General features: G+C 37.3%; 2 protein-coding genes across 3 annotated transcripts in view; one reads left to right on the forward strand and one right to left on the reverse strand.

Annotated features, from left to right (window-relative positions):
* Positions 1-14,067, reverse strand: part of LOC311288685 (uncharacterized protein) — a 31,465-nt gene extending 17,398 nt beyond the window's left edge. The window contains exons 1-2 of one of the 2 annotated variants that reach the window (XM_084406198.1): positions 13,753-14,067; positions 1,777-3,203 (exon numbers count right to left, since the gene is read on the reverse strand). In XM_084406198.1, coding sequence (XP_084262324.1) covers positions 2,179-3,203; positions 13,753-13,831 — 1,104 coding nt within the window. In that variant the 5' untranslated portion in view covers positions 13,832-14,067 and the 3' untranslated portion in view covers positions 1,777-2,178. Of the gene's footprint in view, positions 1-1,776; positions 3,204-13,752 lie in introns of those variants that run through there. The other variant, XM_084406201.1, reaches the window with a different exon arrangement.
* The window catches only part of LOC311304498 (gap junction alpha-1 protein-like), a gene marked incomplete at both ends in the record, with an annotated part of 434,020 nt that overhangs the window by 180,693 nt on the left and 238,263 nt on the right, over positions 1-15,064 (forward strand). The window lies entirely within an intron of this gene.

Consider the following 15,064-nt stretch of genomic DNA (forward strand, 5'->3'; position numbering starts at 1 on the left):
ATGTTGTGATTTGTATAGTCACAGCGTGTACAAATAACAAGGTCACATGATGAGGCACAGCCATCTTCTAACCGTATACATACTAGGAACTATATTCTCAGAAGGCAAAGCACTGCTACTTGGGCGGAGTGATTTGCTCGCAGCACCTGAGAAGCCCTGTGGTGAGGAGCAGAGAGTTCGCTCAGAGTTAGAGTAAATCACTCCGCAGAAGTAGCAGTGCTTTGCATGGAGATGAAAAGGGTATGTATGGACTTATCTAACTCTGGGGGATAGGGTGAATAAGCTAAAGTCCCAAAAAGTCAGCATGTTCCTTTAACGCATAAACAGGCACACACATTCACACGAGTTGCAGAGAGAGAGAAAGTTAGGAAAGAATGATTTAAGAAAGTGAAATTATGAAATCCCAAGTTCCTAGCAATATATGCACTTTATAAGACCTGACCTGAAAAAATCATAAATCATTCATTTAAGCCTTCTATCGGTTCTAAGGCAGGGTTTTTAAATTTGATAAATGCACCAGTTCGGCTAGAATGGAGGTGTTACTTGCATTGGTGCTGATCTTTGAATGGGGATCCGGGAAGGTGTGGTTTGCTGCCAAGGGGGTTTCCCAGTTTCAAGGTCTACTTGCGTCTGGAGTGACGTCTCGGGAAGCCAATCATGTTCTGGTGTTTTGGTGGATAAATGGAAGCAGAGTCTCTGGCTGAAGTTTGAGGCGGGCAAAGACTATAGAGTCGTTGACTGAAGCTTTGCAGCAAAAATATTAAGTAGATAATATTATAACTAGATTCTCAATGGAAAAGAAAAGAAAGAAAAGGCTTGCATGAAGCTGCTCGTTCTTAACCCATTTTTTATCTGATCTCTGTCTGTCTTCTCTTCTAACCTCATCTAATGCTTTGTTTTTGGTCCCGAGTTTTGAAACTGTGGTGTCTATGTTAAGAGTACAATACATTTTACACACATTTGATTCATACAATAATTCAAGAAATGGGAAATCATTCACACTGATATCAGACACTCCATGCTTCCATGAACTATTAAATAGTTAATAAAAAGGACATAAACAATGAGTGATTACAACATGATAGTCAAATGTGTGGGTTACAGACATTATGTAGAATTATGTAATGAAATTATGTTTTTAAAAAAGTATCTGATGCATTTTGATATAGGTAAAGGCAGTCTATATGGATTTTAGAAAGGGTCCTGCATTCTAGAGGTCACTCAGAGGTCTAAGAAGAAAAACAGGTCTGTTTTAAATCTCTGTCTTGGGGATCAAAAAAATCCTTGGCGTCAACTTGTGGTGTTCCTCGTGAGACTCAAGGTGTGCCATCTCCAAACCAATCCGTCTTTTTAAAATGTCTTTTGTTCGTTCTCTAGTTGGGACCATAACTTACAAATGTTCGTTGTGTTATATGTAGAAGAGTCAGTTAGTTTCCAGACTGAATGGCGTCCCAAATGACAGATCACTTATTATGATCCTTGATGTTGACTTGGAATTTGGCTCTATTCAGTTTTGAATGAGTAACTTATGTCTGATTCACTCTCAGTTCCTTCTCTTATTTAATGTATAAATTAAGGTATATGTAAAAAAAAAAAACAACAATGTCATACTTTGTAGTAGTGGTATTGTGTAGGCACGTCGCCCATCGTAAATAAGGTAAAAGTACAGTTTTTTGTTTTTCCCGTTAGAAATGAACTCAAGTTAAAGTAAAAGTACCCACATTGAAATCTACTCTTAAAAGTAATATTTTTCCAAAAAATTACTCAATGTAATGTCAAGTCAAGTCACCTTCATTTATATAGCGCTTTTAACAATATAGATTGTTTCAAAGTAGCTTTACAGTGATTGTTTTGGCTTTACAGCAGCTCTAGAATAAAGTTATTGTCCAGCTAAAGTTAGTTTAGATTGATTCACTTCAGTTGCAAAGATCATTAGCTATTAACTTAGGGGCCGCTAACATGACGACACCGTTCTAACAGACAACCCTTAATGCGCTCCAGTCCACTCATCCGCACAACAACAGTGCCTGGTGGCTCTAGAACACAAACCTTGAAATAGGTTCCAAGGTGCAAATGTTGAAAAAAAGTAAATGGAGTAAATGTGCTTAGTTACTACCCAGCTCTGTGGATGCATTGGTGTGGTCTCAAGGACTCGCTGTATTAAAGCCTCTCCTACACTCACAGCACACAAGTTTTCACATTATTGTGTACTATTTTCTGGTGCCTTTTCAAGGAGTCAACCCTTAGAAATCTCCTTCCACAAACAGGACAGGAGTTTGGCTTCTCATTTGTATGAACTTTCTGGTGGTTCTTCAGTAATGATGGCAAAGCAAATGTTTTACTGCAGTGATCACATTTAAATGGCTTTACGGCAGAGTGAGATCGGTGCAGATGAACTGTGAGACCACAGTTCCATTTAAATCTCATCTCACACAGATGGCATGCGTAAGGCATCGCTTCAGTGTGAATTCTCATGTGACAATTAAATCCTTGTTTACTGGTGAAACTCTTTCCACACTGGGAGCAGCTGAAAGGCTTTATTCCAGCATGAATTCTCATGTGATTCTCAAGGGTTTCTTTACGCGTGAAAGTCTTTCCACACTGAGAACAGGTGAAAGGCTTTTCTTCAGTGTGAGTTACCAAATGATCAGTAAGATTTCCTTTATATGTAAAACTCTTTCCACAGTAGGAGCAGGTGAAAGGCTTTATTCCAGCATGAATTAGCATGTGATTCTTAAGGCTTCCTTTACGTGTGAAAGTGTTTCCACACTGAGAGCAGGTGAAAGGCTTTTCTTCAGTGTGAATTACCAAATGATCATTCAAGTGTCCTTTATGTGTAAAACTCTTTCCACAGTGATGGCAGACGAAAGGCCTTTTTCCAGTATGAATTAACATGTGACTCTTAAGGCTTCCTTTATATTTAAAAGTGTTTCCACAGTGAGAACAGGTGAAAGGCTTTTTTCCAGTGTGAATTATCATGTGAGTCATAAGGCTTCTTTTATGTTTGAAAGTGTTTCCACACTGAAAACAGGAGAAAGGCTTTTTGACTTCTATAATTTGAATGCTGCTTTGAGAGCAATCGTTTTCAGTTTTGGAGCAACTCGTTGATTTTTCTCCAGCGGTGACATCATGAGCTTTCTGATGCTGATGTTTCTCCTCCACCTCATTCAGATCTGGTCTTTCCTCTTTCACTTTCATCAGGCCTGAAATGAAACCATTAAAATGATGAAAATCAAAATGGACAATTGTAAAATAAAATGAAATTATGATAAATTTACACGACAACAATGTACTAAAACGGTAAAAGATTTTCCTTTGGGTTTTTGAAAGGTTTCATGTACAGATGACAAATCCACTAAATATGCTGTATTATTCATGCCAGTCCAGTAGTTGGAGATGTCACTTTGTAAAGAAACAGATAGACTAAACATGTAATACACATGATGTCACATACTCACAATTTACATAAATTAGCATTTTTGTAGTTTGAAAACATTGAAACTAACAACCCTTTTTTAAAAGTGTGCATTTTCAGTCTCCCAAAACATTGTTGTGTAAATCAGTGGTTCTCAAACTTGGGTACACGAGGTGACAGAAGTGGGTACGCGAACAAAATGCTGAGTTTTGCCATTCATTTAATTCAACCACACCTTAAAAAAAACATTAAAATTGAGCATGTATTTCTATCAGGTAAAATGCGTTAAATACATGACATCCGATCAAATTACTGTGAGAGTCAATGATTCATTCATAATTACAGCCACTTGCTTTGTTACTGAATGAATGAATGACTTGATGACACACTCAAAGACAGTGACTTTCTGCCTCCTACTGGTGGTTTTAATTTAATATTTCAAAGCATCAGTTTGTTTTTACTAGTGTTGGGTCCGAGTCCATCTTTGTCCTTAACAATCGAGTCCAAATCCAAGTCCGAGTCCGAGTCCAAAGAGGGCCGAGTCGGACTTGAGTCCGAGTCCTTAACATACGAGTAAGGCCGAGTCCACAAAGACTTTAAATGATTTGAAATTGACCTTTCACAAAGACCCGCCCCTCTTAGTTACTGTTGCTACGTCCGACAAGCCATTCCGCTCTCACTCCACATGTTCTCACACAGTGAAAAAATCTATTGCGGAGCAAAGAGGACACTGACAATGCGCCAACAGGCAAAACAGAGCAGGCTACTGTTGGTATGAAATTAGGGCTGGGCGATAAAACGATAACGAAATTTTCTCGATAAAACGATATCAAGAGTTTGATAAATGTTCGATAATGTTTATGCGCCAAAAGCGGAATGAAACTCATTTGAACCGCGCGCCACACGGACCATTTATCCGCTCGGCTCAAAGTCCAAACGGCAGCGCAGCGCGAGCTCACTAGAGCAGATGCGTTTACTCTGATCGGTCTCGGTCACGATGAAACAGCGCTGACAAACAGGAGAAACACTGTGCGCAACGATACAGTCTGAAGGCTTTTCCGTCTACAAATTCCCATCATTTACCATGGATTTACTGTAACATTAGCCTAGTAATATTAACTGCACCATGAAATGTGGGATATACAGAATTGTATTATATTATTAATGTAGACAATGTATTAAAGGACTAATGGAATATAATTACAGTATTTAATAATGTATTTAGGCTACTGGTTTTCATACAAATACCATAGAAACCATAAAGTTAAATTTTGCCATGATAGTGAGGTGCTACAGGCTATACCTGGTTTCATCTGTGGTTATCATAATCTAAAAGCATGATACTGGATGACCAATGGTTAATTTTAATAAAACTCAAACAATCAGAATATTACATTTTACCAAATAAAAATTAGCACATAACTAAGAAATTAAGAAATTAATTGTCCAATAAAGATATTTATTTTGTTAAGGAAAAATGACAAATGTTTGAATGTTCTACCTCAGATTTGTGAATGTTCACCTGTTTGGTAAGTGTTTGTCCTGATATGTTCTGACAATAAAGAGTAGTTTAAAATCACAATTAACGCTCTGGTTTCTACAACTTTCACTTAGGAGCAAAAATCTGCCTTCAAAAAGACTTGACATTTATCGTGATAATTATCGATATCGACTGATGTAAAAAAAAAATATCGTGATTTTTTTTTTTTGCCCATATCGCCCAGCCCTATATGAAATAGGCCTAAAGTCTACAATCTGCCTTGTTCCATAGCAAATACTGCATCTAAAGCATCTCCACATCAAGGCACAACTTGACTTTGAGAGAAATGTTGCACATGTTACTCTTTGCTAAATTCTTACCATGTAGAGAGTTAGTCACCACAGGACTTACCAAGTTTAACGATAACCCAGAGAACTTCAGAGCGTGGGAGTCTTCATTTGTTAATGCTACGCAAGACTTACAGCTCTCAGCCAGTGAATAGTTAAACTTATTAGTCAAGTCTGTTAGTCAAGTCAAACATGGTGCTGTCAGAGTTCTTGTATCAGTGCACACGACAGATGTATCTACAAATATTGAGTCAGATTCAGCAAATTTGAAGGACATTATCAAGAGACTTGACGAAGTACTGCTCTATTCACAACAAATCACATCCCCTGTTGAAATGCAGAGCCTTCGTTGTTGATAAAATGCAAGAACTTCCTGAAAGAACATAAGAGATGATTCAGGCATTGCTCTCCGAATCATGTAGCAAGATAATGTCTTGTAATCCTCAAATGTGCAGAGTATGATTCTGATAGACATTGCACAGTCATGCATCCGGAAATAGCTCCGCCTCTCTCCAGACCTCCGATGCAAGAAACGGACACAGAACAGCAGGACATCACTACCCCAGAGGTAACCTTGAAGTGTACAGAAGTTTATGGAGAAAGCGCTCCAATGCGATCCTGTGTGAAAGTGGGAACGAGCTATCAAGTTGTATGCCATAATTGATGACCTGGCCAAAAGAGAGTTCTTACGGTTGTTCAGAATCCAAAGTAACCCCTCTCCATATTTGTTGAGAACATGTGCTGGATCCATAGAAATGTCTGGAAGGAAAATGGTTGGAATCCAAATAGAGACGCTGGATGGTAAGACATGTCTTGATCTCCCACCACCACAGATCTGAATTAGGTCACCCTTGCTTATCCACACTTAGGGCCCGTCCACACGGAGACGCGCTTCGCTGTATACGTATAAATTTTTTATCGTATTGGCGTTTCGTCCACACGGATCCGGCGTTTTGGGAGACTGAAACCGCTATTTTTTTAAACCGGGTCCCAAAGTGGATAAATCTGAAAACGACACCCTTGCAGTTTCGTGTGTACAGCCAATCCGTATATTTTGTGAAACGATGATGTCATCACATCACGTGTCGTCTGTGTCACGAGTAACAGCAACAACAATAAAGGCGGACTTATATGATTGTATTCGTGCTGAAGAAGCTACTAAGCCTACTAGCTTTATTACAGCAAAATCTATTGCTTCTCTGCAACTGTGGTGAGCAAAAAGCGATAATCTTTGTCTTCTTCTTCTTGGTTCGTATACAGCGCGCAAGGTTATGCGCATGCTCAAAGTCTTCTTCTCCGTGTATAGTGTATCTCTGTGGCAGAATTACAGCGCCCCATACTGGTCTGGCATATATACTACACCGTTTTCAGTCGGTTTCAGTGGTTTCGTGTGTACGCAGATATTTCTTGAGACGACGCCGTGTTTACGGAATTTTGAACGAGGTGGTCTCGGCCCGATTGCAAACAAACTCTGAAGCGGTTCGGTTGAGGTGAGAAAGCAATCCAACTGACTAAAGAACCAAGTGGTATCATAACTCATAATGGCAAATGCGTTATATAAAAAGCAGCAGTGTCTGATTCTGTGAGTGAGCAAATTAGTTATCACAGTTGAAAACCAAAAAGCTCCTCTTTGATTTCCCAACAAAGCCTTCCTGCTCTAACTGCATTATATAGGCTACATAATAATGGGGGAATGATGGCTACATTCGTATAGAGTTTGCATGCGTGTCTGACGACAGTTACAAATAAGCCAAAATAAGCTTGTGGAGTGAACTTGTCAATCATCTTGATGAAGAGACAGTGGAAACTCTGACCAATAAAAGGATTGTCTTACTTTCATGTGACTAGAATTAACACATTTGGTATGCTTTGAAATGTTGCCTTGTGAAAGCGAACCGAACCAAGAAGAAAATGCAACATTTCTACATGTCATAAAACGCTATTAATATCGCTGAGAAGAGACATGATCCGTGTACACAAAGCGAGACAACAAATTAATGGGCCTAACAATGCACCCTTTGTACAGCGGTTGGATTTAGGCTGGGTGATTGTAGGTGATGTCTACATTGACAAAGCCCATAAGCCAATGGTGAGTGTAAAAAAAGAAACCCAGCGATCTAGTTTTGCTTCTTTGCCATTCAGGTCACCCAGATCATTACTCCCAAATAATCGGGAACAAGCTGTCTCGCCTTAATTCTTTGCGTCGCATGCGGAGTAGAAACCCTGAGATAAAGGAACTGTTTTCTGCCTTGATGGAGAAGCTCTTTCAGCACCATCATGCAGAAAGAGTGCCACCTATCCACGAGGATGAAGAATGTTGGTACTTTTTCTACCTATATTTCGAGCACCGTGAACAGTGATCTTGCTGTGCCTGGTATTTTCTCTGCTGCGCATCTGCGCTCTGCTCTGACCCGTCTCTGGCCTGTGTTTATGTCCTGTTAACAGATTTCGTAATATTTTCACACATATTTCATTTTGGAAAATTATTGCAATTAGGGCTGGCCGATATATTGAATATTAACGATAATATCACAATAATTTTGACAACGATGTAAAATGTGAAAACAATGTGAATATCGAATATTTCAAATGCAAGCATACTTTCCAAAAGAACACGCCGAACATCAAATATTACGTCCCCTTTTCGTCGTCACGTATCAGACTATACCGTGCAAGAGACATGATGTGTGGGGGAGGGTCTTTATTTAATTTTTTAAACATTAGCAAAATGGAGACGAAAAACAAAACGGGTGTGGAAAGAGACATGGGAGGGGATGATGAATTAGTCTCCAAAAGAAATGCACAATCTGTAATATGGGGGTGGTTTGGTTTTCAGATAGCCAAACGGATACCAATCAAAATACCGTCATTTGCAAGGTGTGCAGGAATATTATACAAAATGTGGTAGCACCACTAATGTCTTTCAATGCATGAAACTCTGTGAGCCTTCACTAGCCTCGGCCTCTTAATCTGCCGAAAAATCTGGTAGGCCTGTTGTCCCCTAAACAAATAAAGCTGGTCGATTCATTCTCTTGCGGTGTGCCATATGCGAGAAATAGTAAAAAGTGGGAAGAAATTACATCGGCAGTCACGTTTCACATAGCCAAAGATATGATACCTGTCAGTACCGTGGAAAAACCTGGCTTCAAACAGCTGCTAAAGACAATCGATACAATTTGCCTTGCCGTAAAAACTTTGCCCAGGATGCGCTCCCGAAACTGTATTTTAAAGTTCACGAACAGCTGTCACAGAAGCTTTCTCAGATAACGCACTTCGCGACCACTTCCGATCTTTGGACGAGCCGAACCTGCGAGCCATAAATCAGTCTTACCATTCATTTTATTGATGGCTGGGAGCTGAAATTCGCTTGTCTGCAAACCAGTTACTTTCCGAATGAACACACCGGGGAGATCATTGCAGATGGATTACGTTACACACTTGTGTCTTGGAATTTGAGAGAGGAGCAACAAGTTTGCATCACAACTGATAACAGGAGCAATATGGTCGAAGTGTCTGAATTGCACTTGGATTGTCTGAATTGCTGGCGATACGTCCGCAATATTAATGCGATATGGCTCAGCTTGTCAGTTAACTACGGCTCTTTGTAGTAAATGCCGCTCCATCTGAAAGCAGGTGATGGCGATTTACTACTAATCAAGGAACCGGCTTTACTGACGAGGTACTAGCAAAACAATACATTTATAGTTTGTAAAATACACAAGCAGGCAATCAAAGAAAGTTAGTTTTGTTACACGTCATGTTTAGTGTGAAAATTCGATGTCCCTACAACAAACCGACATACATCTTAATCCTGATGAGCGCTTATTGTCACACAAACATGACAGCGTTTTTCTTCCATGAAGGGTTTCGCATCACAGCATTTAAGATGATGCGTTCTAAAATAATGTTGCGTTAGGTGGCTTAGGTTTTATTGTGAATTTATGTAAATGTGCTGTGTTTTCTATTAAGGCTACTTATTTAAATAAATTTAAGTATACTTTAAAATTGTAATATATTGTTATTTTAAAAAAAAAGTAAAAAAAAGTTTATAACAAGTAAACAAAAAAAAAAAAAAGTATCGGTTCAGGTACCGTTTTAAAAGTATCGATTTGGCACCGGTATTGATAAAAACCCAAACGATACCCAACCCTAGTCTTATTCTATAGGCAAAGTGACATTGCCACCTACTGGCCTAGCATGAATAATACAGCATTTTTAGTTGGTTTCACAGATCCGAGTGAACAAGAATCATTTTGACACCTTTGGAAAAACTAAGGCAAAAGGAAAGGAAAAACTTTTCACGTATAAACAAACCTGAATATAATTTTTTTTATTTTGAAGTAATTTATTTCCTTTTTATATATAGGGACGCACCAATACTTCACTTGTGTACTACTCATACACATTAAAATTCTCAGATACCAACAACCGATACCCCGCGGCGTGTACAGTAATACAGTAACACAAAATAATCATACAATTAAAAGAAATATCTGATCATCCTCCATAACGCAGTCACTATTTAGGTTAGCTCAAATATTCTGTGTAAACTCTTGTGTTACCAAGGCAATGACTGACTCAATTGTATTACATTCCAAAGAGCTTCGTTATTAGCTCCACAGTGGAAAACTAAACCATATATTTACCAGCCGGCTCGGATCGGAATGGAGCAGTTAAGCAAAGAGAATGGTTTGGCCCGATGGTGGAACAGTGGCTAATGAGAAGTAAAAAAAAGATACGCAGTTACAGTATGGAATTCCAAAGCTGCCAATATTAAAAATAAATAAATACATAAATAAATATACAAATAAATGTAAAAAAAAAAAAAAAAAAAAAAAAAAAAAATATACATAGAAAAGCAAAAAAACTAAAATAAATAATTATTTCTACATTTATTTCCTTATTTATGTATATATTTATTTTTTTCCATATTTATTTATTTATTTATTCTTTTATTTATTTCTACATTTATTCATTTCTACATTTATTTATTTATACATTTATGTATTTCTACATTTATTTCTTCCTACATTTCTTCCTGCGTAGGGTAATGAGGAGGGCGTGGTTTACCTCAGACATAGCAATCGAGCTCAGAGTAAGCGAAGGCGAAGGGTTGAGGCCACAGTGACACCCTGTGGCGAAATACAATAAGTATAGCTCACTGACGTTGATACGGTCTGTGACTGCGAGGTATATGGTCAAAATCCTAAATCTTACTGTGTGACAGCCTAATTTGAATGCGAATCCGCAACCTCTCATGTCCAAACGTATCATAATATATTTTGCCATAGTATTAATTTACTCCACAAGAAGGGTTAATTGCCCGCATCACATTATTGGTGTAAATTACAAATTTTATTGGATGATCTCAATAAAAGCGCAACACGCAAAACATAATCAACAGCTACAGCGGGGAGAGAAAAGAAAGAGAAGAGCGACAGCAGTTGAATTTCGGGGCTGAGCTCCGTCGGGTTTGTCTTGACAAAGTCGGACCAACAACAAGATCTAAAAGCTGCTGAATTTGCTGCCGTGGCAGGCAAAATTTATTTTGAATGGCAGATTCTGACATGATAGCCAGGGGACTAAGGTTTTCACGGATGAAATAGTGTACGTAGAAATGTCTCTGTGGACGGCGCCGTCTTTTATTTCAACCCGTTATATTCGCTGTAGGCTATCACTGCCATAGTTTGACCAAACTCCCCGCCACAATCATTCCCTTTAAATAGACTCCATAATGGTTTGCCAGCTGATGATGATGATAACAATAGCCTAATAATAATAATAATAATAATAATAAAAAGAAAGAAAGAATGATAATAATACAAATTAAAAAGTTATGTAGGCTACTAGCTATTTTTTTATGTTGTTGGGCTACAGAAATGTTTACAAAATTTAACAATAAATAATTTGATTTGATCTTTGAAGTAGCCTATTAGATAGAGATAGCTTCGATATTTGATCACTATGGTTGGTTACAAAGATTTTACTATTCTGAAAATAATAACGAGATACAAAACTGTAAATATTCAATCGACTTTTCTTAAATTCAAAACAAAATATTAATGCATTCGTAATTTACATTTCTGAATATTTGCTATATGGTCACGCAGGTTTGCGCATTAAACTCATGGCCCCGAAAAATAGCCTATCAACAATTATGTTGTTTCCCCGAACATGACCCATCTCTGCCAACTTTTTGAACATTTGGTCATTTATTTATTATTATTATTATTATTGTTGTTGTTATTATTATTACTATTACTATTATTATTATTATTATTATTATTTAAATAACGCATAGGCCTAAATAGAAATGATCAGAAACAAATCCACAGCTGATCCGCTTCAACACGTCGAGTTGTTTTTGATTCGGTGTATTTTAAGGAATCAAATGAGTGGATTGAACTCACTCATTAAGACAGTGACTTTCTGCCACCTGGTGTCTGTTTTAGTTTCCTATTAAACGTAGGCCTATCACTTCATTGATTCCATCATGTCATATTTATGTCTTCAAAATGTAAAACACTTCGTAATATTTTTATGCACTTGTAGGCTAATTGCTGTGTAAATGCATTAAGATCTCTTCTGTATTGATGGCTCTGATGAAGCTCTGGTTGGATTTTAGTGGTAGGCTAACTGCCCTACAGTCTTATCCTCTAACTGAATTTATCGATGTGGATTAACGTGACGTTCATACACTTAATAAGGTTGCCCCTGGACATGAGTTTATGGAGGTAGGCTAAAGACTACCACCGCTTAATAGCATAAAAAAAAAAATGTTTCTGTTGCTGTCAGTATTGTTTTTGGAAATTAGGCTACACTAAAATGCAATGGTCTCGTTTCAAAAGCATTGGTCAATATACTTGCGTCGACTTCACTGTAGCCTATATGTGCCCTGCTTCCTATCTGTAAGTTCTGACCGAAAAATGGAAAATATCAAGCGCTTCCGTTTCAGAGTCCCTGTTTCAAGTTTGTTAGCCCAGGACATTTTACAAATCCAGACCAAACGATGTTCTACGGCCATGTCCGGAATAAAGAGTAGCCTATCCATGTCACACAGTAAGATTTAGGATTTTGACCATATACCTCGCAGTCATAGACCGTATCAACGTCAGTGAGCTATACTTATTGTATTTCGCCACAGGGTGTCACTGTGGCCTCAACCCTTCGCCTTCGCTTACTCTGAGCTCGATTGCTATGTCTGAGGTAAACCACGCCCTCCTCATTACCCTACGCAGGAAGAAATGTAGGAAGAAATAAATGAAGAAATAAATAAATGTAGAAATACAGAAATGTAGAAATAAATAAATGTAGAAATGAATAAATGTAGAAATAAATAAGATAATAAATAAATATTGAAAAAAATAAATATATACATAAGGAAATAAGTGTATAAATATTTATTTTCGTTTTTTTGCTTTTTTATGTATATTTATTTATATATTTATTTTTTATTTTTTACATTTATTTGTATATTTATTTATTTTTAATATTGGCAGCTTTGGAATTCCATATTACAGTAGTCTTAGATTTCAAAGGTAAAATGCATGGTCAGCAAAACCTTTTTGCTAAATGCATGACAGAAATATATGCACTTAACTTTTTTTGTGTTAAAAATGTTATAAGCGAGTACGTCATGAATCTTTTTGTCTTATCTTGAATCCATACGGAACACCTTTAATAGGGGTTTATTGGGACTATTTTAGAGCGGTCGGGTCGCACCGCCGAAGAGTAGCCCAGTACCTGAGTGACTCGTCATACATAGACATAAACAGAGAGAAGTAGTTATTGATACTACTTCTATTGATAAAAGATCAAATAGATCAAACAATAGAACAAATAGTGAAAGTAACAGAGGCTTGTACAATACATTTTAAAAAGCATAATTAAGCATGAAAATAACTGAACAAATAAATAAATAATAAAATATATGCTAAACAAATTAAATCAACAAATGAGATTCATATTCTTTTGGTTTCTCTAACCAATATATTTTAAAACTTATAAATGCAATGAAAATACAGGTATCGGCGACTACCAAAAATGAAAATATCAGTCTCTGCCTCATTCTGGAAAAAAGTGGTATCAGTGCATCCCTATTTATTTATTAGTCTAATCCACATTTCACAGCTTTTCGGATTTTAGGAATATGCCACTGAATCTAGGCCTACAGGGAATATATAATACATTTTAGTTTGGGAGTACAGTAATATATTAATAGTAATATATTTTTGACTAAATCCAGTTTTATTCTTTACATTTGTTTTTTTTTATTTAGGTGAAAACTCGCAAGAAGACTTGTAAACCCTGTCCCACACAAATGTCTGATATTACGCTAATGTAAAAACAAAGGGAATCTGTATGATGAGTCGCACATGCTCCGAGTTCAAAACAGTTTTGAGATTCCAAAAAAGCAACGTTATAAGATTTGTGGGCACCCTGAGTCTAAAGCTTTGTTATCTTAATGTACCACAACAGTAATTAAAGATGAATGAAGAATAGACACCGACCTCCTTGTTCCTCGTGTTTTATTCTCCAGGGTTCTGGTTCACTCATGTCCTCCTCACTCTCCTCTTTAACAAACACCATCTTCACAGCAGAAGATCTCAGTTCAGTTGATAGTCTTCCTAATATTCCTGCTTGCTTCAAAACTTAGTCACTTCTATGAGGATGAGAGTACATTGTTATGCATGTTAGTACACTAAAAGTACATTGCTAACTGTTTGTATTCAGCCAGCACATCGACAAAACAGCAGAGAACATGCTGAAAACTAATCTTCTTCCTCTGAGGTTTAATGGTGGTTTGTAAACAAACGTATGTGTCTTACCGCCACTCACTGGACTGGAGTGTGAAGCGTCGAGAGGAGGTCCCAGTATTTTCAGGACCGCAGTTCGGACACTAGTTTTTTTTTTTTTTTTTGTGACAGCGCCACCTACCGAATCAGAAAAACCGCAGTCCCAGGAGTTTTGGAGGACCAAAAAAAAAGTGCAACAAGGCAGTTTATTTCACCCCTAAATAATACTTTCTTATAATTAAACCTGGTTGCTAAGAGCTGAATGTTAAATAATTATTGTGACTAAGTTTCAAAGGTTTATTACACCCAAATGCTACTTTCTTGCTATTAAACCTGGTTGCTAGCTGAATGTTGAATAATTACTGTGACTAGCATTACATAATAACTCAAGTAAAATAAACAAAAATTAAGGAATCATTGCCTTTTCAGTCACTAGATCAACCACATATAAAGTACAGAGGGAAGACACAAGAATGACTCTGGGGGTAGATTTAATTTTGTGTATATTTTATAAAATAATATTAATAACATTTGAACACACAAAAACAAATAATATTAATAACACAAAAACAAATTTGTTCATGACATGAACCACACAGAAAGACCTTCAACAAAGACATCTTCACTGACTGAAGAGAGAGAAAGTGAAAGAAATAAGTGGTCAGAAGATTGGGTCATACAGTTAGAAGATGGTTGTCTCATGTGACCCTGTTATTCGTACACGCTGTGACTATACAAATCGCAACATGTAAATAGGAAAATGTTGGCATTATTTTGTCACTTATTGGGAGCAGTATGCTAGCTGGAGCCATTTACCTCCAGTCTTTGTGCTAAGCTAGGCTAGCGGTGGGTGCGTCAGACAGAGTTACGCCACGCACGGAGATGAAAAGGGTATGTATGGACTTATCTAACCCTGGGGGATACGGTGAATAAGCTAAAGTCCCAAAAAGTCGGTGTATTCCTTTAACACAATGATCAAATACACATTGATGGATCTTCTTCCATCTGTTTTTTTTAAATATAATCC

Source organism: Rutilus rutilus, assembly GCF_951802725.1.
Source record: "Rutilus rutilus genome assembly, chromosome: 1".
NCBI lineage: Eukaryota > Metazoa > Chordata > Actinopteri > Cypriniformes > Leuciscidae > Rutilus > Rutilus rutilus.